At 35.2% G+C, this 25,483-nt stretch overlaps 3 protein-coding genes across 4 annotated transcripts; 2 read left to right on the top strand and 1 right to left on the bottom strand.

Moving 5' to 3' along the window:
* Positions 1-2,950: 2,950 nt before the first annotated feature.
* On the top strand, positions 2,951-3,894 carry LOC120112170 (OPC-6:CoA ligase-like). Its single transcript, XM_039130880.1, has 3 exons — positions 2,951-3,077; positions 3,226-3,328; positions 3,459-3,894. Exons 1-3 carry the CDS (start codon positions 2,968-2,970, stop codon positions 3,582-3,584), a joined length of 339 nt encoding a protein of 112 aa, XP_038986808.1. The 5' UTR covers positions 2,951-2,967; the 3' UTR covers positions 3,585-3,894.
* Positions 3,895-4,722: 828 nt separating this feature from the next.
* On the bottom strand, positions 4,723-15,713 carry LOC113461561 (furostanol glycoside 26-O-beta-glucosidase-like). Its single transcript, XM_039131099.1, has 12 exons — positions 15,648-15,713; positions 12,787-12,845; positions 12,629-12,704; positions 12,288-12,365; positions 12,113-12,200; positions 11,256-11,499; positions 10,755-10,870; positions 10,409-10,644; positions 9,403-9,473; positions 6,983-7,082; positions 6,473-6,581; positions 4,723-5,006 (listed from the first exon to the last, which is right to left on the bottom strand). The coding sequence occupies exons 3-12, from the start codon at positions 12,687-12,689 to the stop codon at positions 4,838-4,840; spliced, it is 1,272 nt and encodes a 423-aa protein (XP_038987027.1). The 5' UTR covers positions 12,690-12,704; positions 12,787-12,845; positions 15,648-15,713; the 3' UTR covers positions 4,723-4,837.
* An 8,106-nt stretch (positions 15,714-23,819) lies between these two features.
* Positions 23,820-24,747, top strand: LOC103700523 (OPC-6:CoA ligase-like). 2 transcript variants are annotated; one of them, XR_003384338.2, is made up of 4 exons: positions 23,820-23,871; positions 24,115-24,182; positions 24,331-24,433; positions 24,564-24,601. XR_003384338.2 is itself a non-coding variant. In XM_008782453.4 (3 exons), the coding sequence occupies exons 1-3, from the start codon at positions 24,106-24,108 to the stop codon at positions 24,687-24,689; spliced, it is 306 nt and encodes a 101-aa protein (XP_008780675.1). In that variant the 5' UTR covers positions 23,890-24,105; the 3' UTR covers positions 24,690-24,747. The 2 variants fall into 2 exon arrangements, 1 of the variants encoding a protein (XP_008780675.1); XM_008782453.4 differs by lacking the exon at positions 23,820-23,871 and having other exon boundaries at positions 23,890-24,182; positions 24,564-24,747.
* The last annotated feature ends 736 nt before the right edge of the window (positions 24,748-25,483 follow it).

Raw genomic sequence — 25,483 nt, 5'->3', positions numbered from 1 at the left:
AGAGACAATTTTTCCACACGGCATGCCGCACCAAGCTCAACGCCTCTTCATGGGCCTCCCATTGTTATGGTGCCCACGTTTAAAAGAAAAGAAAAGGGTGGGCTCCATAGGAAGGCTTGGAACATAGTGGTCGGTGCTCCTTGAAACTTAATCTTGCTCTATCTGTTTCAGAATCTGATAAAACATGGGAAACACAATGCATTAAACGGTCGGTATAGACTTTCGATTCAGCGTATTGTCCACTTGATTTTAAAATCATATAATCATTAGGTATATTGAAAGAAGTCAATTAACATCAACCTTCCAACTGGCCAAGATATGCCCTTAAAACCTATGTAGGCCACATTAACATCAACCTTTCAACTAGCCAACAAATGCCCTTAAACCTAAATAGGCCACCATTAGTTTTCCTTCTAATCAATAAGTAGCACAACGGAAAAATAAGAGAGGGAAGAAAACTATTAAAAACTATTTTCTACAGTTCTTTGCACCTTATCAACAGTATATCAAGATGGCATGTAAAAGTAAAACATTTCTATGATGCTGATGGTAGTCTAAATCAACTACGAGTGTCATGTTAGCATGTAGCAGGAAAGATATGATCGACGCACATCTCTACTATGAAATCAAGAAACAACATTTTCTAAGTAAATGTGATATGGCAGGATTTTAAAAAAATCTGTTGAAGAACACAAAAACTTGATATTAAGTACCTAGGACATATTAAGTTTAAAATTTCCTAGTTTATTCAACATCGAGAGCTTGATGAGGGCTTTGCCGGCTCTTCATATGCTAGGCAATAGTAATAGAACTTTTGTTTAGCAAAGAAAAGAAAAGATGGACTATTCATATGTACTCGCATGCATGGTAGTTCTCTTGAGTTAGTAACGAATAAATGTGGTAGATGGCTTCATAAAATTGATCGGTTTTTAGTCAAAATGGACCGATTTTAGCATTTAAGGACTAAATACATGTGAACATGTAAGTGATCAGCAATTTATGAGGGGTGGTCTGGACTCTTAGCCCTGCTTAATTAAGAGCCATCCTAGCCCGTCAGGTTAGGATGGCTCTTAAGCAGTTCTTGCCTAGATATTTAAGCCATGCAGTTCTTGCTTGTTTGTTTGGCTTTCTTCCTCTCACCCCATTTCTCTAGTTTCCATAGATCTTCCTTTGTTTTGCATTTATTGTTTTTTTTATTGTTTCATTTGATCCTGTCCCTCCATTCTTTGTAACTGCAAATCTTGATGGCTTAACTAATCAAGAGTTCTAGAGATCAAGGCTGCAAATGGCTGCCTTTTGTACAAGCCTTGGGACTTGATCAAGTGTAATATGTGCAACATGTCAAATTCTCCCTGTCCAAACTAAAAGAACCCAGTATCAATAATGAAAACCATCAATCCTAAAGACTTAGAGTGGTAGCATCATGGTCGGCAAAACCGTCCAGAACCGCCTAATTCTAGGTGTATCGAGCCGTACCGGCAGCGGACCAGGATAGTTCCGGCAACCAAAACGAGAAACTGACGACGGAGGGAGAAAAGAAGAAAGAAAGAGAGAAAAAAAGAGAGCCTTGGTGTATTTATCTCTATTATTTATTACTCGCTATAAATTATCAAAAAATACTTTTTATTAGATATGATAAAACTAGGGAAAGACTATGAGGAAACACTAAGAAATGGTTCAACAAAAAACTGACAATTTAGATAATTGAATAATCTTTGGATCTTAGACCTAACTGAAAGCCGTGCATTAAACACCCCATGCGAATAGCAGTCTTGTGGTCGACATTGGCTTGTAAAGAAACTGTAGTCAAAGGAGGTATAACTGTGCAAATTAAACAATAAATGAAGCCCATTTGCTTTACAGAAGGCCCTGCTCGATACTATCTTAATATTAACTGTATTACGAGTTTGCTTGTTCCACTTATAAATGCATGTGCTGGACACAATGCTAAGATTAGATTTCGAATTTAGTATCCACAGAAGTCCTCCAGTTTCATTGCAATCTTGCCACCCTTTGTTTTCATGTTTTTTATGATATTGGCCCTCATGCAGCAGGCTTTAACAGTAATAAGTGAGTTCTGCTGTATTAGTTTACAAATTGAAGGGGAAAATTAAATGAAAACACCTATTCATGTGCAATAAGAAGCAGAACTTTTTCTTTCTGAGCCAAATCCATGGTGAGAATGATATGTTGCCTTTTCCATCTCTTTTATATATACTATGTTTGAAAATCTAGATATTCTTCAATGTACAGCCATCTGCATAGATAGCACATGCTTTCAAGGTGCCACTAATTTGATTCAGATTTTAATGGTGTCCTGTGCATTGCATTCTTAAAGTGCAACAGCATCTGAGTAGCTCAACACCGGCAAACTTCTTGTGTTGCACGTAGTCATGCGGCTGCTACTGTGTTTTCAAACTACTTTCAAACTGACAGTACTATGGATTCAAAAATTCAAAGTCTTGTCATGCAATTCTTTGATTTTCTGTCATTTAGGTCTCATGTGGAATGGATGCATTGTGTCTGATGGGATCAAGAAAAGTTGAACCGAGCCGACCCGGTCTCCGACTGGATTGGTTCGGTAGTAGAAAACGGTTCTGGCCCCTAGGGGGCGAGAACTTAATTGGCTCTGGCCCCTAGGAGGTCCGGTTTCGTCCAGTTCAATTCAGTTTGAACTGATACCGATCCGTACCGGACGCCGACCGGAACAGATCTCGATACCAATTCGGCCAACCTTGGATGAGATTTACCAAATATATCTGACCGGTACTCGTGGCCTCCCTATGATTTATCCTTAATTGGATATCTCAAATATTTTGTTAGCATCATCGCGAAAGAATTTTTCAATGTGCACTAGATACTTATTATGTTATCAAACTACCTTCTGCGTTCATAAGTGTATCCTCGTTACAACTCATTTAACTGTCATGCAAAATTTTAAACAAGTATAAATGTATTGCAATATACATGGGACAAACCAAGTTTCTTCATGCTAGTTGTATGGTCCAGGTCCCTCCTGCAGAACTAGAGCACTTGCTTCAAACACATCCAAATATCATCGAAGCTGCGGTGGTTCCGTGAGTAATCTAGCATCTCCGTAGCAAAAATGTAGACGAAAAATGATAAATTAGACAAGCTACATTCACAGCCATGATAAAGGGGTCCATATTATTTTAGCAGTTGCTTTACATACCAACATGCAAGGTATATTTGTTGCTGTGGCAGATACCCTAATGAAGAAGCAGGTCAGGTGCCCGTGGCTTTTGTTGTCAGACTGCTCGATAGCACTGTCAGTGAGTCCCAACTCATGGAATTTGTGGCTCAACAGGTATTTCTTTCTCGATCATCTTCATAATTTTAAGTATATTCAAGGGAGAAAAATCCAGCTTGTCGTCTGGTTCTCTCTTTAATGGCTTGAGGTTTCACAATAACTTGCTTCTTTTTTCTTGATGGTGCAGGTTGCACCATACAAAAGGATCCATCATGTTTTGTTTGTGAATTCAATACAAAAGAATGCTGCAGGTAAGATCTTGAGGAAAGATTTAGTGAGGCTTGCAACCTTAAAAATAAACTCGAAGTTGTAATTGTATGTCTCGTGATATTTTTTCTGTGTGTTTCTTGCTTCCTTTTAATTACGGTAATATTATTATTGTATCCAAAAAAAAAAGGGAAGAAGCGGGGGCAGTTGTCACATCTGTGGCAGTGATAAATGACTTCTGTTGTATGCCCCCCGTCAAATAACACCTGGATCCCATATGTATTGCATATTAGTTTTTTAAAGGGATACAAATGTTTAAACTAAAATCTTTTACATGAAGACGCTAGGTACAAACAGCGCACTCTGCGGCTTGTGGTCAAACTTTAGTGATATATTGTATTTAAATTGTTGCCTCTATGTGTATTGATTTATTAGTCAAACTTTAATGATGATTGATATCAACAGGCCTTGGCAATAAGGCAACTTAAAATGTATCGGTAGGTATATTATAAAAGGATTGCTTTTAGCTGAAAAGGGGAATCTTCACTAAGTTTTTATCTGGGCCTGTCAAAATCTACCAATCATCCAAATTTTAGCAATCTTGCACAGATCAGATTTTGGAGGATTTGTTTTCGCCTGGCGGTCCATAAAAAGCATTAAGTTGAACTTGAGCATAACAATTCAATGCGATTACAAAACATCTAGGTTCAGATTTTTTTTTTTTTGTTGTTGTTCAACCTATGAACCCGACTGAGCCGTCAACACAACATGTGGAGCCTTAACGTTATAATGAATTGACAAAATCAGTTTCCAGCCATTATTTTACGATGATTTCTATCTCAAGTGCCATCACTTTAGCCTCACATCGTAACATAATTTGATACTGAAAGTCATGCAGCACATTTTTGCTTGCTTGAGCTTGGCTGTCTCTAAAATCCTATCTTGCATAGCTCAAGGCTCATGGACATCTTTGCCAATAATGTGTGTTAATCGTTGTAATTTGGGACCAAGTCTAGCAGCATACATTGACATCCTTAAATGGTTAATAAAAAAAAACTCTATATATATGGACCATTCTTGGTGGATTTCTTTTGTTTAATATGCTACTTATGCGATCAGAGATTTATATGTCGAGGAATTCGTAAAAAATAGCAAACAATTGCAGATAATCTACCATCAAGGGAGTAGTATGCATCGCATAAAAGTGACGAACAAATCTCATAAAAGTTTAAACGCTACTTTTATTTCAGCACACCACTAATACGGGAAGTTAATCTTCACTGAAACATGAACCAATTGTAGAAAGAAACCCAACTAGAGCCAGCCCATAGAAGCTGGACGGTTTTAATGAGACGCAGTTTAGGAATAAAGAAACCTAGTGAACCATTCGGCAGACTTTTTTGGATAGCGCTGGAGGTCATCATCATAATCGATATATGTTAGCCCAAATCGTTGGGTGTAGCCTTTGTCCCATTCAAAATTGTCCGTAAGAGACCAAGCAAAGTATCCTTTCACAAGGACTCCCTCTCTACAATTAATAAAGAGATAATGGTTAGAGAATCAAATAAAGTGATATTCTACAGAAAAATGATTATTAATTTAAATGAATTTATATGTATGATTTTCTTATTATAAAAAAATCTCAAAATCTGAACAATGAGCACAAGTCATAATCTAGAACCTCATTCTGTTTGTAGGAAAAAAAGTATGTATGCTAGTCTTCATGGACCAAAGTTCACAGGCGATAACTTATGCTGGTAATCACATCATATTGTGCAGTATACTCTACACTTCTTTTGCAATATAGGATTAAGATTCAAGCAGTAGAAGATACTATTGAATTACTTATATGATTAAATTCTAATAGTCTGATGTAAAACAACTATAGGCAGCAGCCATTGGGTTACCTATTTTGAGCTATGGGCACACAAGCAAGACCAAAGCATGTCAGCAAAATACAGCCGCCTGTTTCAAAAGTAAAACCCTTTAGTGCCCTGGTACGGGAGTGGGGGATGGCCCTACGCAGAGACAACAACACCAGCTCTACGAAGTCCGAATCGAAACATTTTGTTGGCGTTGCTGTGAATAAGAAATGTTGGGCATGGCGAAATGAGCGTTTCTAACTGTTTTGCTTGTTTCTTTCTTATTGTGGCGGTGATTATGGTATGGTGGAAATGAACGAAAAGTGAGATGAATGTTATTTTCAAATCGATTAATAGATGGGCCGATCTGTTCTGAAAGATCGATAGAGTAGGAATGGATAGAGAAGAGGAAATTTTTCAAAAATAGGATAAATCTCCCATTTCTATCTATTGATGAGACAAGATATCTATCTATTCTAGATCCATTGAAAAGAAATCGATACGTATATGATGGAATCAACAAGGAATCACTTGAACATATGAATGGACTGAAAATCCTATAGAATTTGTAGGCTGGGCCAGTACAACCAGCAAAATCATAAAATTGCAGGCTGGGCTAGACCTATATTTATAAATATCCAAGAGTAGCTTTGGATATAAATGAACTCAATATCAATTACTTGTAGTTTTTCTATTGGCTTATGATATAAATTACTTGTATAATAGGTTGGGCTCAACACATGTCCACACAAGTCTAATTACCTTAATATCTATTGTACAAGTAATTTGTATCACAAGGATGTATGCAATAGCTTCTCTTATACTAATCATGAATACCAATTACATAGTAGCCCTTGGCATTATTTTATGGTGGTTTAGCTAAACTTTGTAAATCCTTTTGGTCCTACATATCAAGAAAAAAAGATAGTATTGTTATTCTATATATGTTGAAGGCTTATTAATAAGTATAATTATATTATTCTTGGATGTACATACTATATATATTAACCATCTTTTGTTTGTTAAAGTTTGTATATTTATGAAAACAATAGTTCATAGAAATATCATGCATGAGATCACTACAATTTCACCAAGCTTATAGTGAAGTCACATCTAAGATATGTTGACTTACTGTATGGCTTCACGAATTTGAGCAAGATGGACGGAGAGGTAATTGATTCTATGTGGATCATCACGTGCTTGTTTCAATGTTAGAATTGAATTGTCTGGTTCACAAGTACCTGTAAAAAGAGAGTTTTATTTATAACAATAAGAAAAATAGTAGAGATAAGAGGCTTATGCTCCATCGAGGAGTAAAGGAAGAATATCATTTCATATTCCAAATCTATCTAAAGTTTTCGTAACTTTGATCTGATGATTCTATTTATTTATAAGTATTTGAAAAATATGCAATGAAAGACAATGTTTTGTAGTTCTACATAAAATGTACTCTACAGCAACTTAAAAATTCGCAATAGGTAATCATAGATTTACCTATAATTTTTATTTTAGTTTCTTTTGACAAAAGATTTTGTTTTGCAAACCAAAAAGTATAACACATGCAACAAAAACAACTTTAATTAATTTTTTCCCAATCATATGCCCTTATATTTAACCATATTTGCATTGTAAAATTACTAACCATTTTCAGTGATGTATATTTTTGGGTCTTTATATCTCCTCTTTGTATATAATAAAAGATTTTTTATTCCATGAGGGTAGACATATATCCATGTACCATCCTGCAAGAAGGAAAGTGCATTAGATGAAATCTTGGTCATACAAATAATATTAAATGATTATATCCTTAATAATGAGAAATAAATATAATGTTACATGCAAGTAAAATATTTAAGGATTTAAAAGATGAATTTTTATAAGAGCAAAGGGAGTATGCAGTTTTCCTAAGTTATGGCTACCTTCAATTTACAATATATGGAGTATATATAAATCAAATGACAAACTATCAACATTCGTGTATATATTGATTCAAAACTTATCCACTTTCTATTATTTCAAAATGATCATCAAAGATTCGAGACATTATACCTTTTATTTTTATGAATATTGGTTTGATAAGAAACTATCATTACTTTAGCATTAGTAAATAAATTGTACTTTATAAGTTAAAAAGTAAGTTAGTTCCTTTTTGGATCCCCTTATTTAATTTAATTACATAAATTGACATTACTAAATATATATATATATATAATATATATATATATATATATATATATATATATATATATATATATATATATATATATATATATATATATATATATATGAGGGGGATATCAATTTACTCTACAACTAGCAATAGAAAAATTACAAAATGTTGATCTATAGAGTCATTTTCTCCATATCAACTATCATTTCGAGTACTAAATTGAATATGTACCTTGGCCCCTAATACTTTCATGTTATTGTTTTATCCTTTATATGAATTGTGTTTCTATTCCATTCAACTAAACTTAACTAAACCTTTATCCTAAATTAGTCGAGGTTGCTACATGAATTCTATTTCTCCATTCTGCTCAGTTTAAGACTATATTTTTGTAATGATGTTGAGAAGTCAAATTCTTTCTTACTACTTCATCCTATGTAATTTTTGATCTACCTTTCTCCCTCTTTCCTTATATATATATAATCACTCTGTTATACTGGTTCATCCCTTGGCTTATATTATTATATGTGTCCAAACTATCTAAATTATCCTGCTCTCAATTTGTCCTTAATTGATGGTACCTTTATCTTTTTATGAATAACTTTATTTCTTATTCTTTTTATTTTTTTTGTATGACCAGATGTCTCTCTCAATATTTTTGTTTCAACGACATTCATCTTGTTCACATATTAGTTTTAATTGCCCAATATTCTATTCCATAAAGCATAGCTAGTCATACAGTTATTCTATAATTTTTTTCCAACTTGGCAGATATCCTATGACAATATAATTTTCCAAATAACTTTTCCATTTTATCCAAACTTGCTTTAGTTCTATGGATATCATTCTCTTCAATCTCCCCTTTCTAGAGAACAATCGATCTTAGCTACCAAAAAAATAATGATCATTCGTGGAAACTTCATGATCCTCAATTTTTTACTTTCATCTTTATTTTGAATTTTACTAATTTAATTGTAGTCAGTGCATTCCATATTGCTTCTACTTAATCTAAAATTATTGGATTCTAATTACACTTCTCCATCATTCCAACTTATGATTCATCATGACCTTAGCTTCACTCACCAAGGTCATATCATCTACAAATAGCATGCACCAAGGAATATTACCCTAAATATACTTAGTAAACTTATTTATAACTTGCGCAAAAGGGTAAGACCTTAAAGTAGATTTTTGGTGTAAACCTAGAAGCTTATTAGTATTACCATCAATAGCTCTCACACTAGTAACCACTCTATCATGCATACCCTTGATCACATTAAAATATATAACATTTTTTTTTATTCTCTAACACTCATCATAAGACTTCTCTAGGAACTCTATTATATGCTTTCTTTAAATCAATAAAAACTATATAGATATCTTGGTCTTTTATCTATATTTCTCCATTAGCCTTTGAAGGAGAAAAATAAATTTCTTCACTTTAGAAAAAAAATTATGTAGCGACATTATATGAGTTAAATATAAGATTTAGACTTGAAAGTTTATAGTTCCATAGTTTAGCGATATTTTTTTTTCTCGATAGATAGCTTAGTGATGTATCATCAATGATTAGATCTCCACTCTTTTGTACAATTGTCAAAAATTAAAATATAATAGTATTGTCGAAGACATACGAAGTCTAAGTTGCCATTTGTAAAATCTGAGTTATCATTTTCTATTTACTAGTTTAACTAATTATATCATCCAAATACAGGCTATGCCAAGTAAGAGAAACCTTTAATAGAAAATAGCATGTTAGCAATGCATATTCTAAGTGAATTAGAAGATAGAATTTCTTCATTTATTAAAGAAATTGGGATTGAATGTATAACTATTTCAAGTGCAACTCATTTGCAGGGCAAAATAATAAGTAAAAAAAGAAGATGACATTTTACCAATTGTCCAATAGGAACACCATCATCTTTTGTTTCTGCAATAAAAAAAAGTATAATTATTGGACAAGTGGCTAAAAAATGGCTTTCAAATTACTTCAAATGATTATTCTTTTCATAGAAGAAGCATTGTATCAACTATTTTTTAGCTTTAGGTTCTAAATATTATCATGAATAAGTAGCATCCTATCTTATATATATAAAATATCTCAAAAAATAGAACAAGTAATAATATATGTTAGTATTTTAGGTGACAAATTTTAACAAGATAAGCTTCGTATAATTATTGAGATATCAGTTTTAACTCAATGGCTATATTTTCTAAACATAACTATGTCCATTTCCGAAAGTTCCCATAACCATAATACTAAATTTAATATGCTAACAAAGTAACGTAATTCCTTTTAAACTATAAGAATACCTAACTTAGAACTTGTTTTCTATCCAAAAAAGAGGCACTTAATTCTTAAATGAACATATACTCATCCATTTTATCATAATTTAGTATATACATATTGAAAATAAATATGAAACTATTGATAATATGTTATATCCCAATTTTATTATTATTCAATCAACATAATAATCTAAATATTTGATAGTTTCCTATTTCTATATTTTTTAATAAAAATATATTTCTATATTTTATTTTCTTTAATAAGAATCATAGAGCAAGGAGGGGGTGGGGCTTTTCTTACTTTTTGAGAAAAAAGACAAGCAAAAACCTAACATATGTAGCAATGAGGGTTTGATAGACTATTCATAGAAAATCAAAATAGGTACAAAGTATATGTATTTAAACCCTAAGAAGTGAAATAAATGATTAACAACTTTAAGAAAACCAAAAAAGATCAGAATTTTTCGTTTATTTTTTGTCTTTACATTCAAACTTCAGAGTTGAAAGGAAAGCCATTTTGGATGATGAAAGAATATATACCTTCTAAAAGTAATAAAAAAAATTAAATATAGAAGAAACTTGCAAACATAAAATATTTTCATTAAATTAGTCAATCAATTGACATAACAAATTGCTCGGCATATGAGTCATTAATGCTAATAGTAGGTGAATAGTTCTGTGAGATTGAAACACTTTTTGCATATCTAGAAGTATAATAGTTAATTCCAATAAAATCATAGGATTCTTTAATCATCTCTGACTGCTCGCTTGTAAAGAAAGGAAGCCTCTCCCCGACCAATGCTCTCATGTTGAATGGATAATCTCCATAGACTAATGGATCCATGTACCTGTGTAAATTTGATTAATTAAGATGAAAGTTAGAAAAAATAGTATACCATGTACATGTTAATATATTTTTATAGAAATTATAATGATGATAATTTATATTTTTACTAACCATCCAAGCATGAACTCAATGGCTCTATTTGCAGCCTCTTTGTCTTGATACAATTTTGAATATGGCTCAAACCACATACTTACAAGGGTAATTCCTACTTCACCTTGTTGTTCAGCCTAACATAAAATTCGTAGTTGGTATTAATAAGGTTCGAAATTGCATGTAGACAATAAAAATGAATTGAAAATTAAATAAATATTATGGATTTCAATCAATTTAAAAGTAATGTATAATTGTTTATATATTTTATGTAAGAAAGTAATAGAGTTCATTCTCAATATGTAGAATCACCCATGCAATAGCTGATTGGAAATGCTAGTAAATATGGCAAGTTAAATAATTTATAATTTTGAAATAGTTTATATCATTTTATAGAACTTATTTGATGGATACAATTTATTTCAAATTTTTTGTATATTCAAAAACAACACTATCGATTAAAAAGCAAGTACATATGTAATATGCAATAATTAATCATCACAAAATTTAATTTCATCTTACTTGAAATTGGTTTTTGTAGAGCCTAGCAGCTGTTGCATGAGAAAGAATAAGGTGGTGAGCAACAATATATGGTTCCTTCATGGAGTCACCCTCTGAAGATCCTAAAGAGCTTCTCCCAGGTGCTTGCTCTCCAAGAGAATATCCCAAACTACTAAAACTCCATGGCTCATTTAAAGTGATCCAGTATTTAACTCGGTCTCCAAATTTTTCAAAGCATATGTTTGCAAAATCCTTGAAGTCGTTCCTAAGACAAAAATGAGAGAAAAAAAATGAAGTGTTCAAAAAATGTACCATAAGAGAACTACAAAATAATTATAACTTCTATATAACCTTTTATCCAAAAAATAACTTGGGTGATATTAATTAGAACTACATAAAGTCAGCACAATAATTTTATAAAATAATATATACTATATACATATTAGGTTCCTTTACATATTAAAGACAAGTTCATATATAGTTGGAAATCAAAATACAAAAACGGATCATAAGTCTGTAGCCTATAACATGATACACACTTATAGATATATCCAGATGCATTAATTGCATTATCAATTCTCTTGTACTATACATTATCACAATGAGTTAAGAAATATTTGCTTTTTTAAAATTTAAAGCTAGAAATTGTGTTATATAGAATAACTTATTTGTAATTATTACCATTACCAACATATCTTACCCCATTTATTTCAATTTTATCTTCACCCTTTGAGTATATAAGTTATAGCCTTATTGAACTTTAGATTTAAGATTAGTTCTGTCCACATTTCCACCAAAAATACTAGTTCTGATCATAATCTTTGGGTGATGACATGATGAAAATAGAAAAATCCTTGTCAGTGAACTTAGACACTTACACAATCTCAATACTCAAGAAGCCTTGATATGCATCCTCTAATGCTTGTGGTACATCCCAATGAAATAGGGTGACAAAGGGCTTTATTCCTGCACGATAATCATGGAAGTATTACATAATTGCTGAGACTTGCAAAAGGATGAAAAACATCTAAGATTATCCTTACTTGTTATTACCATTTTTTATTAACTCGTTGATGAGATCATTGTAGTATTTGATTCCTTCTGGGTTTACTCCATCTTTTAATTTGCCCTCTGCAAGGTTAAGATGCTTATAATTATGGATAAAATTGATGCAAGCTATACTGCCTCGGTGTTCAAGTAAGTTTCATCATAAAGAAGTTTTATGGAATTTTGGAGGCAAGTATGACATCTGCTCCAAAATCTATATTGATAATTGGCAACTTAGATGGTTAGCTTACACTTTAGTTCAACAAACTCCATAGCTATGCATAAAATTTAACAACTAGAAGAAGCACACATATCTATAGACATGAAACATAGAATTAGAACTTTACTTGGCAATATCCTTGACCAAGAAATGGAGAATCGGTATGAATCCATGCCTATATCCTTCATTATTTTAACATCTTCCTGTGACCATTATAAATAAAAGGAATCGAGTTAAGAGGTGCGATAAGTACAGGGACATCGAGTCGACCTTCACTATACCTACTTTGAATCTGTGGTATGAGTCAGTTGCAATGTCTCCGGTGCTTTTGTCTCGAATTTTATCTACAAAATAGCATGAAAGCATTTACATAAGACCTGGATTCTGCCCCAATATGCAGACAAACCTTTAGTTTAAGAAAAGGAAAAAACAACCGTTCCATGTAGCATCAACAAAGATTTGAACAAGGATTCAACTTATGCAGAAGAGCATAACCAGGAAATTAAAGTTTCTTAGTTCCCTTAGTATGTCTTTGGATATGGGAATAGGTGCTAAAATTAAAATAATTTTATATATACAAATACATGTTTATGTGTGTAATTATAGTCAAGTGTGTGTATGTATATGTATGTATGTATGTACATATATTATATGCATGCATGCATGTATGTGCATGCTCTAGGTTGAGATGCAAAGCGAACTTTTTTTTGTTGATCATTTCTAGCAGTTTTAGGTTTGAATACTTAGCTTATACATCTCTTTTTGATTATTTGAATACATGTTTATGTGTGTACTGTATGTATATGTATATACGTATGTACATATATTATATGCATGCATGCACGTATGTTCATGCTCTAGGTTGAGATGCTGAGCGAATTTTTTTTTGTTGGTCATTTCTAGCAGTTTTAGGTTTGAATACTTAGCTTATACATCTCCTTTTGATTATTTGACTTTTAGTTGAAGTTATAAACTATAGATGAGTAGGGAAGCAAATTAAGTATCCAACTTTGTGCATCAAATGTCTATACAGATGATGTTCTAGTTATGTGAATTTGAAGAAGAGATGGAACTAATCAGGAGGTGTTGATCCTCATGCATACTGACTATAGGGCAAGAGCTAATCTAAGCACAACTCCAATCTCTAGTGCATGAAAAGTGTGAAAAAAGAGAGATCAGTATTTCTTTTTTGAGCGTAAAAAAATAAATATACTTTGAATAATATATAGTTAGTTTAGTACTAATTCTCATGTCCTAGATACTTTGACCAAAACTGTTCTTCAACCTTCAATTAAAGAATAATGGGGTAATTGAGGCATGATCCTCGATTTTCTGACATTTTATGTTCAATCCTTCAACATGGTTGCAAATAAGTATAGAGTAAATACGACTATGTGCATAAATAAAACTAACGAGTTGCACCACACAAACCTAATTGTGAAGAGAAATTAAATTAAAATGCTCACCGTAAATGTGCTAGCTAGACATAAATTGATACCAAATCTTTTTCCTTAAAAAAGAATATAAAATTTAGAAAACTTCTTTTTGGTTATTATAGATATGGATGGTAATATATAAAAACTTAATCTGTAGCTAACCCGACTTGATGTCATGTCAAGAACCTCTGATTTATAACCATTAATATGTCAACCCTCATAACCCATTTGACCCATAAAGTAATATAATATGCAAAGGTTGTTCTTCCATCAACCCAACATACTATATCTAAATCTTTATATTTCATGACTTGTAATATTTAAAAAATTAATCACTTGCTGTATCTTTACTTAAAGACATTGATGATTTAACTTGACTTATATCGCCTGATCCAAATAGAACTCTACCATCATGATTCGAGTCATGTCAAAGTTCTAACCCATATCGACATGTTTCGGGTTCAGGTCAAGAGTTTGAACCATACCCAACTTGAATTGAAGAACTTATCGACCTATGCCCCACCCAAATTGCTTGGTCGAGTTAGGTTAATGTACTTTTGCCATCCCTAATTGTAGAAACCAACTTATTAGTTGCAATAATCTTAGCTACTATTTAGGACATCTATCATCTTAATATATCTTAGTATATTTTTGCCAAAAGCTTCTTTGTTCCTGTTGTGCTCATGGATGGAAGAACAATATCAATCATCCCCAAACAAGACCATTGAAGGACTTCAAAATCCTTCAAATTCATAAGCAAGAGCAAGAAAGCTTGATAATTGCAATCTATCATGTGCCTTTAAGAGATTATGATCCATTTCTATATTCTGATCATGTCCTCATATGCATCTATAACAATAAATATTATACGCTAGTTTTTGATGAAATAAGATATAACGGTTGTTATAAATAAAGAAGAATAAAGTAGAATAATCTCATGATTAGTGAAAGAACTTTCATAACTCTCTTTGTTATCTAATCATTTAATCTATCTTTTTTCTGAGCAATATTTTTATAAAAAATATTGAGGAGCAAGCACTAGACTAAACTAAGTGTTAAAACAAGTTGAAATAGACAAAAATAAAGTTAGAATTTTTTATGTATAAATTCTCGTGAATATGTGAAATTACATGAATACCCTCATAGAGTTGCTATTTGTATGTATAATAATATAAATGTTTCTTTTTGCATGTTAAGGATATTTTAGTAAGTAAAATTTTAAAGTGCTAATTTTTTAACGACATTAGATGGTGTAAGTATATATGCAAGAAAAAAGAAAAAAATATATATACATGCAACACGAGTGTTTTATAAGAGTATACATGAAATATCAATTTTGAGAGGTATTCTCGTAAATTCTAATATTTAGAAGGGTATATTTGCACAAAATCTATTGTTATATTAGCTGGCCGATTTCAATGCATGAATGGGTTATACGTGAGTAACCTATCCAACGGCAAGTTATGGAAGGAAAGAGGAATTTTTAGCAGCGGTAGAAGCATGTTTGCGGAACTCATTATCCTTAAACTTTAGAAATAAACTAATAGATGACTTTTGATTTCAATTTATTATCCTAGTTTTTGGGGTAGCAAGCGTCCACCTGCAGGGCAATCATTTTCTTTTCCTAGATCTTCCAATGCCTTCATACGATTTTTACTTCTAAGTGCAAAAAAAAGTTAAAAATGATAGTGGAGGTTTCCAAGCGACAACCTTTGTTGTTATGGGTGAAGGTGTCCCATATACTTGGCCCCTTCCCTCCTTCATTCCACGCTCCTTCCACCTTCACCATGTCCCATCAGCAAACAGCCCATATTAGTGTCATGGATGTATGTGTGTGTGTGTGTGTGTGTGTGAGAGAGAGAGAGAGAGAGAGAGAGAGAGAGAGAGAGAGAGACCTGGTAAGCAGAAGAGGCAGCACCGAAGACAAAACCAGGAGGGAAGCTACTCCTTCCTAAAGTCACCTTAGCCGGAACCCCCGTTAGAGGTTCCGATCTTTTCCTCTTGTTCTGAGGAGACTCTACTGGAGGCGCCATGACAGCAGTATGCACACCAGCAGAGCTCAATGCATTACGAGAAGGCCTCTGCAAGCAGGAGCCTATCTATATATATTGCCAGCCATTGCGTGTTTAGCTCGAGGAATTGGTCCAAGTCTTGGGAGTTGGAATATAGAGCTGGATTTGTTGATGCATTCTCACATAGCTTTCGCGACCACTTCATTGGTGAAACATCTGGACTGAGCCAATGCAAATCTTTAGTGGCTGTTTAATCTGATTCATTCAAAAATGTAGAATATTCTAAATTGTAATATGACCAACTACAACATCGCCTGATTGAAAGCTTAGAGAACGCCAACTTGGTTCAGTGAAAAATCCACAATGCATTAATTTGGACGTCTCGCCAGTGTTCATATAAATTAAGAAGAGAATTAAACATTTGTCCAGGTCAACGCAATAATTCGCACACGCGATTCTTCCTTTAAGAGAGACAATTCTTCCACACGGCATGTCCAATCTTGGGAACTCGAATTAGGTATATATAGTCTTGGGTGATGGAATTGGTCCAAGTCTTGGGGTTAAGACTTGGGAGTTGGAATTGGTCCAAGTCTTCGGAGTTGGAAACACAACGCAAAGCACGTGTTTAGAGAAGCCAATGGGGCGGCGGATTGAGCAGCATCTTTTGTTGCCAACCATTCGGAGGACCACTTATAGGAGAAAGAGGTGGAATTGCCTACTGCTCTTCGTAATGTTCTGCTTTTTGATTTTCTTAGTGTATTCGTACACGTTATCCGTTTTAGCAAAAAAAAAAAAGAAAAAAAAAAGAGAGAGAAAGAGAGAGACAATTCTTCCACATGGCATGCCGCACCAAGCTCAACGGCTCTCCATGGGCCTCCCATCGTTATGGTGCCCACGTTTGAAAGAAAAGAAAAGGGTGGGCTCCATTGGAAGGCTTGGAACAGAGTCGTCGAAGGGAGTGGTAAACCGTCAATGGGCATCCGAGCTTGCTTGCAGATTTTCTTATTTGCTTTGCGTCAGGGAGCAGTCAAACAAGACTGAGGTAAATTTCTCAGTGATGAGCATCAAATCTTCCAATCAAAGCAGAAGGTTATTTCTCGAGTTAATGAACATCAAATCTTCCAACTCTCTTCTATTGTGTTTTGAGCGTGTGCATGCGTTTGCGTGCGCTGGGATTCTTCTGCCAGAAGACAGTGACTTAAGCAACATGACAAGCAGAGACTTGCAGGCATGTCCGTCGTGAAGCTAATCAAGTGGCTGACCATCCGGCGAACCCGGTGAGCTCGACTCGAAGAGAGTTCTGTTGGATGTCTACTTTTCCTCCTTTCCTAGCTCATCGGTTTCAAGCTGATGCTGGTCTGGAGTGTCTGTAGCTGCTGTCTTGGAGATCTCTTGAAAAGCTCGTAGTTTCCGGGGCTCAGGATCTTCAATGGAGACCTCTAACTCTGCTCAAATCGATGGCCGATGCCGAAAGGAAGAGAGAGCATCTCTGATTCGGGCGACGCATGAATTGCTGGCAAAACCTTGAGGGCAGTCTTCTGTATTTTCCCCATGACTAGCTGCAGAATACTTTGCATCATATCTCTCGCATGCCAAAGTACAAAGAAAGGTGAAAAGAACATCCAGAGAGACCAATGAACAGGTAATGGTTATCATTTGGGTTGGCCGTGACAGGGGCTCAACTCTGAAGAAACAAGAGACAGTTACACTTGATATTTTGTGCTTTGGAGCAGGTAATGGTTATCATTTGGGTTGGCCGTGACAGGGGCTCAACTCTGAAGAAACAAGAGACAGTTACACTTAATATTTTGTGCTTTGGCATCAGAGCGCTATGGCTCGATGACATCGTTAAGTGGTGGAAGGTGTTGGGAAGAAGAAGTGATAGATAGATAACAAATATGAACGGAAGACTTAGTTTTATTTTTTGGAAACAGAGGAAAACAGAGGATGGTTTTCAGCACACAAACTTCATAACAGATAATGCCTCTTTATGAGCTTACAACCAACGGAAATACTAAATAATCAGATAAAAACCATAAACTAGAAAACTAAGGGATAAGTCCTATCTAGATACAGACTAGCAAAGAGATAAGTTTTGCCTAGAAATCAACTAACAAAGAGATAAATCTTCTGAAAACATGCTGCCAAAGTTTGAATCAGTCTTCAACACTCTCCCTTGATTCAAAATTGCACACGCCAAGTTGTGATCTGAAGTACACATGCTTCTCACAAAAGAGTGACTTTGTGAATATATCTGCCACTTGCTCATTTGTGCTACATAACTTTAAGGTTATCAATCCATTTGCAACTAGGTCCCGAATGAAATGGAACCAAATGTCAATATGCTTTGTTCTTCCATGGAATGCAGGATTTTTAGTCATTGAAATTGTTGATTTGTTGTCACAAAAGATTTCAATTGCTTCTCTTGATTTTTGATGAAGATCTACAAGAAGTCTCCTTAGCCATATGGCTTGACATGCTGAAGAAGTTGCTGCCACATATTCTACCTTTGAAGAAGATAATGCAGTTTCCCATCTCAAGATTGTGCAATGTTGCAATGGCAATTAACATACGTATGGATGTTATCCTAGTTGCTAGTGAATACGTATCAAAATAGTCTAATCCTTCCTTTTGCTTAAAGCCCTTAGCTACAAGCCTGGCTTTATATTTATCAATGGATCCATAAATAGTCTAATCCTTCCTTTTGCTTAAAGCCCTTAGCTACAAGCCTGACTTTATATTTATTAATGGATCCATCTGTTTTTAACTTTTTCTTGAATATCCATTTACAACCAAGTGGTTTACTTTCAGGTACAAGGTCCACTAGTTCTCATGTATGATTTTGCAGTATGGATTCAATTTCACTGTTCACAGCTTCTTTCCAAAATGGAGCTTTAGGAGTAGACATAGCTTCATTGAACATTCGAGGATCATTTTCTAACATATACGTTAGAAAATCAGGACCAAGAGACTTAGCTATTCTTGCCCGCTTGCTACACCTAGGTTCATCTTCATTGTTTATAGGACCTTGACCTATATTCTCTTGATGATTACTAGTAGTAGCATTATGAGTTATTTTTGATGAACTCGAAGCTTCTGTGTCATATTTATAAGAAAAAATATCCTCAAAAAATGATACATTTCTAGATTCTATAATCGTATTCACATGTATATCAGAAATATCTAATTTATAGACTAGAAATCTATATACACTACTGTTATGTGCATATCCGATGAAAATGCAATCAACAGATTTTGGTCCTATCTTAATCCTTTTGGGTTTAGGGACCACAACTTTAGCTAAGCACCCCCACACTCTTAAGAATTTATTAGGAGGAGCTCTTCCTTTCCATAATTCATAAGGTGTCTTTTCAATTTTCTTATGGGGTAACTTGTTAAGAATGTAGTTTGAGGAAAGTCATGCTTCCCCCCATAAGTTCTAGGATAATCCAGAGCTTATCAACAAAGCATTCATCATTTCATTTATGGTTCAATTTTTACGTTCAGCAACACCGTTTGATTGAGGTGAATATGGAGCTATAGTTTGATGAATAATGCCATGTTCTGAACAAAGCTCATCAAAAGGTATATCATATTCTCCACCTCTATCACTACGTACAACCTTTATCTTTTTGCTAAGTTGATTTTTAATTCATTCTTATAATGTTTAAACATATCGATTGCTTCATCTTTACTTCTAAATAAATACACATAACAAAACCGTGTACAATCATCTATAAAAGTAACAAAATACTTTTTTCCACCTCTTATTTGAACAAATTTTAAATCATAAATATCAGTGTGAATTAAAATCAAGAGGTTCATAACTTCTTTCAACAGATTGGAAAGAAGATCTAGTTAACTTTAATTCTACACATATTTGACATTTATTATTAAAGTCAATGTTAAACTTAGGCAATAGGTCCATATTAATTAATCTACAAATAGAATTAAAATTAACATGCCCTAGCCTACCATGCCATATGTTTGGAGAGTCAACCATATAAATAGAAGATGAAGCTTTATTATCATTAACAATCTCCTTTCGGAGTACAATCATTACATTTATCTTAAAGAGCTCATCGCTCATATAACTCTTCCCTATATACACATCATCCTTAGTTAGTACAAACTTGTCAGACACAAACACCAATTTAAAACCATTCCTACTCAGCAAAGAACCAGAAACCAAATTCTTCCTAATGTTTGGCACATGCAGCACATTATTCAAAGTCAGTTCCTTGCCAGAAGTCATCTTCAGAATCACCTTTCCTTCTCCTTCGATCTTGGAAGTTAAGGAGTTTCCTATGTACAGTTTTTCTCTATGCTCCAGTGGTTTGTATGTTGAGAACATAGACCTATTTGAGCACACATGACGGGTAGCTCTAGTGTCCACCCACCATTTCTTAGGATTCCCTCCTACTAGGTTCACCTCAGAGACAACTGTAGATAAATTGATATATGAAAACTCATCTGTGGTTTTGTTCATCAAATTGGCTTGAGCGGATTCTTTCTTGAGTTTTCGGAAGTTAATAAAATGCCTTGAACAGACACAACTGTTGACAAATGACAGTTTTAAAAACTGTTCTGTCACACCCTTTAGACCAACTTTGTAGTATGTAAACCATTCATTAAAATATGTTCTCCCAATGTGGGATTCATATTTTTCCATCAATAATCCATTACCAATTTGATATTTTGAAGCCAATTATCTAATTCACTACTTAACGAATTTGAGCATGTAAATATATCACGTTATTCTACTCAAAAAGTAGAATACGTTTCCACTTAGATCCGTTCAATTGAACAAGTGGGTCTCACATTTAATTTGGCTTAAACCCTTAACTCCCATAATGCTCAATATTCTAACAGAGTTCTCACCCTTTTTCTGGCCATTGCTGCTTCCGTCTGCCTCAGAATCTATAAGGGAACTCGTCCATAGTAATTCCTTCACCTTACGGAATTCATCATAGTGAGCCCGTCGGTGCTCCTTGAAACTTAATCTTGCTCCATCTGTTTCAGAATCTAATAAAACATGGGAAACACAATGCATTTCATGGTCGGTTTAGACTTTCAATTCAGCGTATTGTCCACTTGATTTTAAAATCATATAATCATTAGGTATATTGAAAGAAGTCAATTAACATCAACCTTCCAACTGGCCAAGATATGCCCTTAAAACCTATGTAGGCCACATTAACATCAACCTTTCAACTAGCCAACAAATGCCCTTAAACCTAAATAGGCCACCATTAGTTTTCCTTCTAATCAATAAGTAGCACAACGGAAAAACAAGAGAGGGAAAAAAACTATTAAAAACTATTTTCTACCGTTCTTTGCACCTTATCAATAGGATATCAAGATGGCATGTAAAAGTAAAACATTTCTATGTTGCTGATGGTAGTCTAAATCAACTACGGGTGTCATGTTAGCATGTAGCAGGAAAGATATGATCGACGCACATCTCTACTATGAAATCAAGAAACAACATTTTCTAAGTAAATGTGATATGGCAGGATTTTAAAAAAATCTGTTGAAGAACACAAAAACTTGATATTAAGTACCTAGGACATATTAAGTCTAAAATTTCCTAGTTTATTCAACATCGAGAGCTTGATGAGGGCTTTGCCGGCTCTTCATATGCTAGGCAATAGTAATAGAACTTTTGTTTAGCAAAGAAAAGAAAAGATGGACTATTCATACGTTCTCGCATGCACGGTAGTTCTCTTGAGTCAGTAACGAATAAATGTGGTAGATGGTTTCATAAAATTGATCGGTTTTCAGTCAAAATGGACCGATTTTAGCATTTAAGGACTAAATACATGTGAACATGTAAGTGATCAGCAATTTATGAGGGGTGGTATGGACTCTTAGCCCTGCTTAATTAAGAGCCATCCTAGCCCGTCAGGTTAGGATGGCTCTTAAGCAGTTCTTGCCTAGATATTTAAGCCATGCAGTTCTTGCCTAGATATTTAAGCCATGTAGTTCTTGCCTGTTTGTTTGGCTTTCTCCCTCTCACCCCATTTCTCTAGTTTCCATAGATCTTCCTTTGTTTTGCATTTATTGTTTTTTTTTATTGTTTCATTTGATCCTGTCCCTAGCTCCATTCTTTGTAACTGCGAATCTTGATAACTTAACTAATCAAGAGTTCTAGAGATCAAAGCTGCAAATGGCTACCTTTTGTACGAGCCTTGGGACTTGATCAAGTGTAACATATGCAACATGTCAAATTCTCCCAGTCCAAACTAAAAGAACCCAGTATCAATAATGAAAACCATCAATCCTAAAGACTTAAGAGTGGTAGCTGTGAACAAACACCAATAGCCCAAGAACGCCAACCAGTAGAAGAACAACCAAGGTGTATAGTGGAGATAAGATAACTAAACTTGTGTTTTTCTGGTTATCTTTAAAGGATTACATGACAACTATAGATATATAGCCATGGATGGAACATAATCCAACCCATGCATTAATTACAACATAGAAAACTAAGAGACATATTAAATGCAACATAGAAAACTAAGAGACATAAACTGTTGGCCTTCCCCATGAATGCATGGAACGCGAAGAGATAGCTATTAAGAGATGCTTTCATAAATACACTTTACACAAATTCCAACAGTAGAATCATGGTCGGCAGAATTGTGCCTAATTCGAGGTGTACCGAACCGTACCGGCGGCGGACCGGGACAGTTCCAGCAACCAAAACGAGAAACTGACGTCGGAGGGAGAGAAGAAGAAAGAAAGAGAGAAAAAGAGAGAGCCTTGGTGTATTTATCTCTATTATTTATTACTCGCTATAAATTATCAAAAAATACTTTTTATTAGATTATGATAAAACTAGGGAAAGACTATGAGGAAACACTAAGAAATGGTTCAACAAAAAACTGACAATTTAGATAATTGAATAATCTTTGGACCTTAGACCTAATTGAAAGTCATGCATTAAACACCCCATGTGAATAGCAGTCCTGTGGTCGACATTGGCTTGTAAAGAAACTGTAGTCAAAGGAGGTATAACTGTGCAAATTAAACAATAAATGAAGCCCATTTGCTTTACAGAGTTTGCTTGCTCCACTTATAAATGCATGTGCTGGACACAATGTTGAGATTAGATTTAGAATTTAGTATCCACAGAAGTCCTCCAGTTTCATTGCAATCTTGCCACCCTTTGTTTTCATGTTTTTTATGATATTGGCCCTCATGCAGCAGGCTTTAACAGTGATAAGTGAGTTCTGCTGTATTAGCTTACAAATTGAAGGGGAAAATTAAATGAAGACATTTATTCATGTGCAATAAGAAGCAGAACTTTTTCTTTTTTCTGAGCCAAATCCATGGTGAGAATGATATGTTGACTTTTCCATCTCTTGTATACTATGTTTGAAAATCTAGATATTCTTCAATGTACAGCCATCAGCATAGATAGCACATGCTTTCAAGGTGCCACTAATTTGATTCAGATTTTAATGATGTCCTGTGCATTGCATTCTTAAAGTGCAACAGCATCTGAGTAGTTCAACACCGGCAAACTTCTTGTGTTGCAAGTAGTCATTCGGCTGCTACTTTGTGTTTTCAAACTACTTTCAAACTGACAGTACTATGGATTCAAAAATTCAAAGTCTTGTCATGCAATTCCTTGACTTTCTATCATTTAGGTCTCATGTGGAATGGATGCATTGTGTCTGATGGGATCAAGGAAAGCTGAACCGAGCCGATCCAGTCTCCGACCGGATTGGTTCGGAAGTAGAAAATGGTTTCGGCCCCTAGGGGGCTAGAACCTGATTGGCTCTGGCTAGGGGGTCCGGTTCCGTCCAGTTCAACTCAGTTCGAACCAATACCGATCCGTACCGGATGCCGACCAGAACAGATCTCGATACCGATGCGGCCAACCTTGGATGAGATTTACCAAATATATCTGACTGGTACTCGTGGCCTCCCTATGATTTATCCTTAATTGGATATCTCAAATATTTTGTTAGCATCATCGCGAAAGAATTTTTCAATGTGCGCTAGATACTTATTATGTTATTAAACTACCTTCTGCTATCACATGCGTATCCTCGTTACAGCTTATTTAACTGTCATGCAAAATTTTAAACAAGTATAAATTTATTGCAATATACATCGGACAAACCAAGTTTCTTCATGCTAGTTGTATGGTCCAGGTCCCTCCTGCAGAACTAGAGCACTTGCTTCAAACACATCCAAATATCATCGAAGCTGCTGTGGTTCCGTGAGTAATCTATCATCTCCATAGCAAAAATGTAGAAGAAAAATGATAAATTAGACAGGCTACATTCACAGCCATGATAAAGGGGTCCATATTATTTTAGCAGTTGCTTTACATACCAACATGCAAGGTATATTTGTTGCTGTGGCAGATACCCTAATGAAGAAGCAGGTCAGGTGCCCGTGGCTTTTGTTGTCAGACTGCTCGATAGCACTGTCAGTGAGTCCCAACTCATGGAATTTGTGGCTCAACAGGTATTTCTTTCTCGATCATCTTCATAATTTTAAGTATATTCGAGGGAGAAAAATCCAGCTTGTCGTCTGGTTCTCTCTTTAATGGCTTGAGGTTTCACAATAACTTGCTTCTTTTTTCTTGATGGTGCAGGTTGCACCATACAAAAGGATCCATCATGTTTTGTTTGTGAATTCAATAGGAAAGAATGCTGCAGGTAAGATCTTGAGGAAGGATTTAGTGAGGCTTGCAACCTTAAAAATAAACTCGAAGTTGTAATTGTATGTCTCGTGACATTTTTTCTGTGTGTTTCTTGCTTCCATTTAATTACGATAATATTATTGTAAGTATTGGGCCCAGATGGGTCAACCTAGACCATAGTCGGCCCATCTTGGGATTTAAACTAAGGTAGCTTCGGGGAGTAGGGCTGGAAGTGGGCTCGGGCCGGCCCGAAGCCCATCGGGCCGGGCCGCCCGCGGGCCGGGCTATGGGCTAGGCTCAATACAGTTCGGGCCGGGCTCGGGCTGAATGATTTAGCCCATATGTATTTCGGGCCGGGCTCGGGTATACCATGGGCCCGGCCCGGGCCCGTCCAAGTCAGAGCCCACCTCCAGCCCGAATCGCGGGCCCGTCTGCCGCCCGGCCCAAACCCGAATCCCCTAAATCCTGAATCGACATCGCGGGCAGCACTGAAGCTAGGGTTTCTACTTTCTTCGGTCTGAGCGAACGAGCAGTGGCCGGTGGAGGCGACGAGGCGACTGAAGGCGACGAGGCGACGAGGGTTTCTACTTTCTTCGGTCTGAGCGAACGAGCAGTGGCCGGTGGAGGCGACGAGGCGACGAGCACCCTATCATCGGCGTCATCGGTCGTCGACCGTCCAAGATCTTCATCTCTTCGACGGTCCGTCGTGGTGAAGAGGAGTCCCGACCACCCTATCATCGGCGAATCTAGGTTTTGAGGTACGATTACCTTCGTTTTGGTTAGGATTTGCAGAAGCGCAGAGTGGACGAGCGGCGAAGGCGTGGAGCTAGGGTTTCTTCGCTTTTTCTTGTCAGCTCGTCGCCGGTCGCCAG

Source organism: Phoenix dactylifera, chromosome 10 (assembly GCF_009389715.1).
Source record: "Phoenix dactylifera cultivar Barhee BC4 chromosome 10, palm_55x_up_171113_PBpolish2nd_filt_p, whole genome shotgun sequence".
In the NCBI taxonomy this organism is placed as follows: domain Eukaryota; kingdom Viridiplantae; phylum Streptophyta; class Magnoliopsida; order Arecales; family Arecaceae; genus Phoenix; species Phoenix dactylifera.
This window is presented reverse-complemented; position numbering and strand designations above follow the sequence as displayed.

Coding starts and splice junctions, on each gene's coding strand:
- LOC120112170 (XM_039130880.1), top strand. CDS start 2,968: ATGGGACAAACCAAGTTTCTTCATGCTAGTTGTATGGTCCAGGTCCCT. Junction 3,078..3,225: donor ATCGAAGCTGCGGTGGTTCC/GTGAGTAATCTA, acceptor TTGCTGTGGCAG/ATACCCTAATGAAGAAGCAG. Junction 3,329..3,458: donor TGGAATTTGTGGCTCAACAG/GTATTTCTTTCT, acceptor TTGATGGTGCAG/GTTGCACCATACAAAAGGAT.
- LOC113461561 (XM_039131099.1), bottom strand. CDS start 12,689: ATGAAGGATATAGGCATGGATTCATACCGATTCTCCATTTCTTGGTCA. Junction 10,871..11,255: donor TCTACAAAAACCAATTTCAA/GTAAGATGAAAT, acceptor ATTTTATGTTAG/GCTGAACAACAAGGTGAAGT. Junction 7,083..9,402: donor GTGTTCCTATTGGACAATTG/GTAAAATGTCAT, acceptor TCCTTCTTGCAG/GATGGTACATGGATATATGT.
- LOC103700523 (XM_008782453.4), top strand. CDS start 24,106: ATGGTCCAGGTCCCTCCTGCAGAACTAGAGCACTTGCTTCAAACACAT. Junction 24,183..24,330: donor ATCGAAGCTGCTGTGGTTCC/GTGAGTAATCTA, acceptor TTGCTGTGGCAG/ATACCCTAATGAAGAAGCAG. Junction 24,434..24,563: donor TGGAATTTGTGGCTCAACAG/GTATTTCTTTCT, acceptor TTGATGGTGCAG/GTTGCACCATACAAAAGGAT.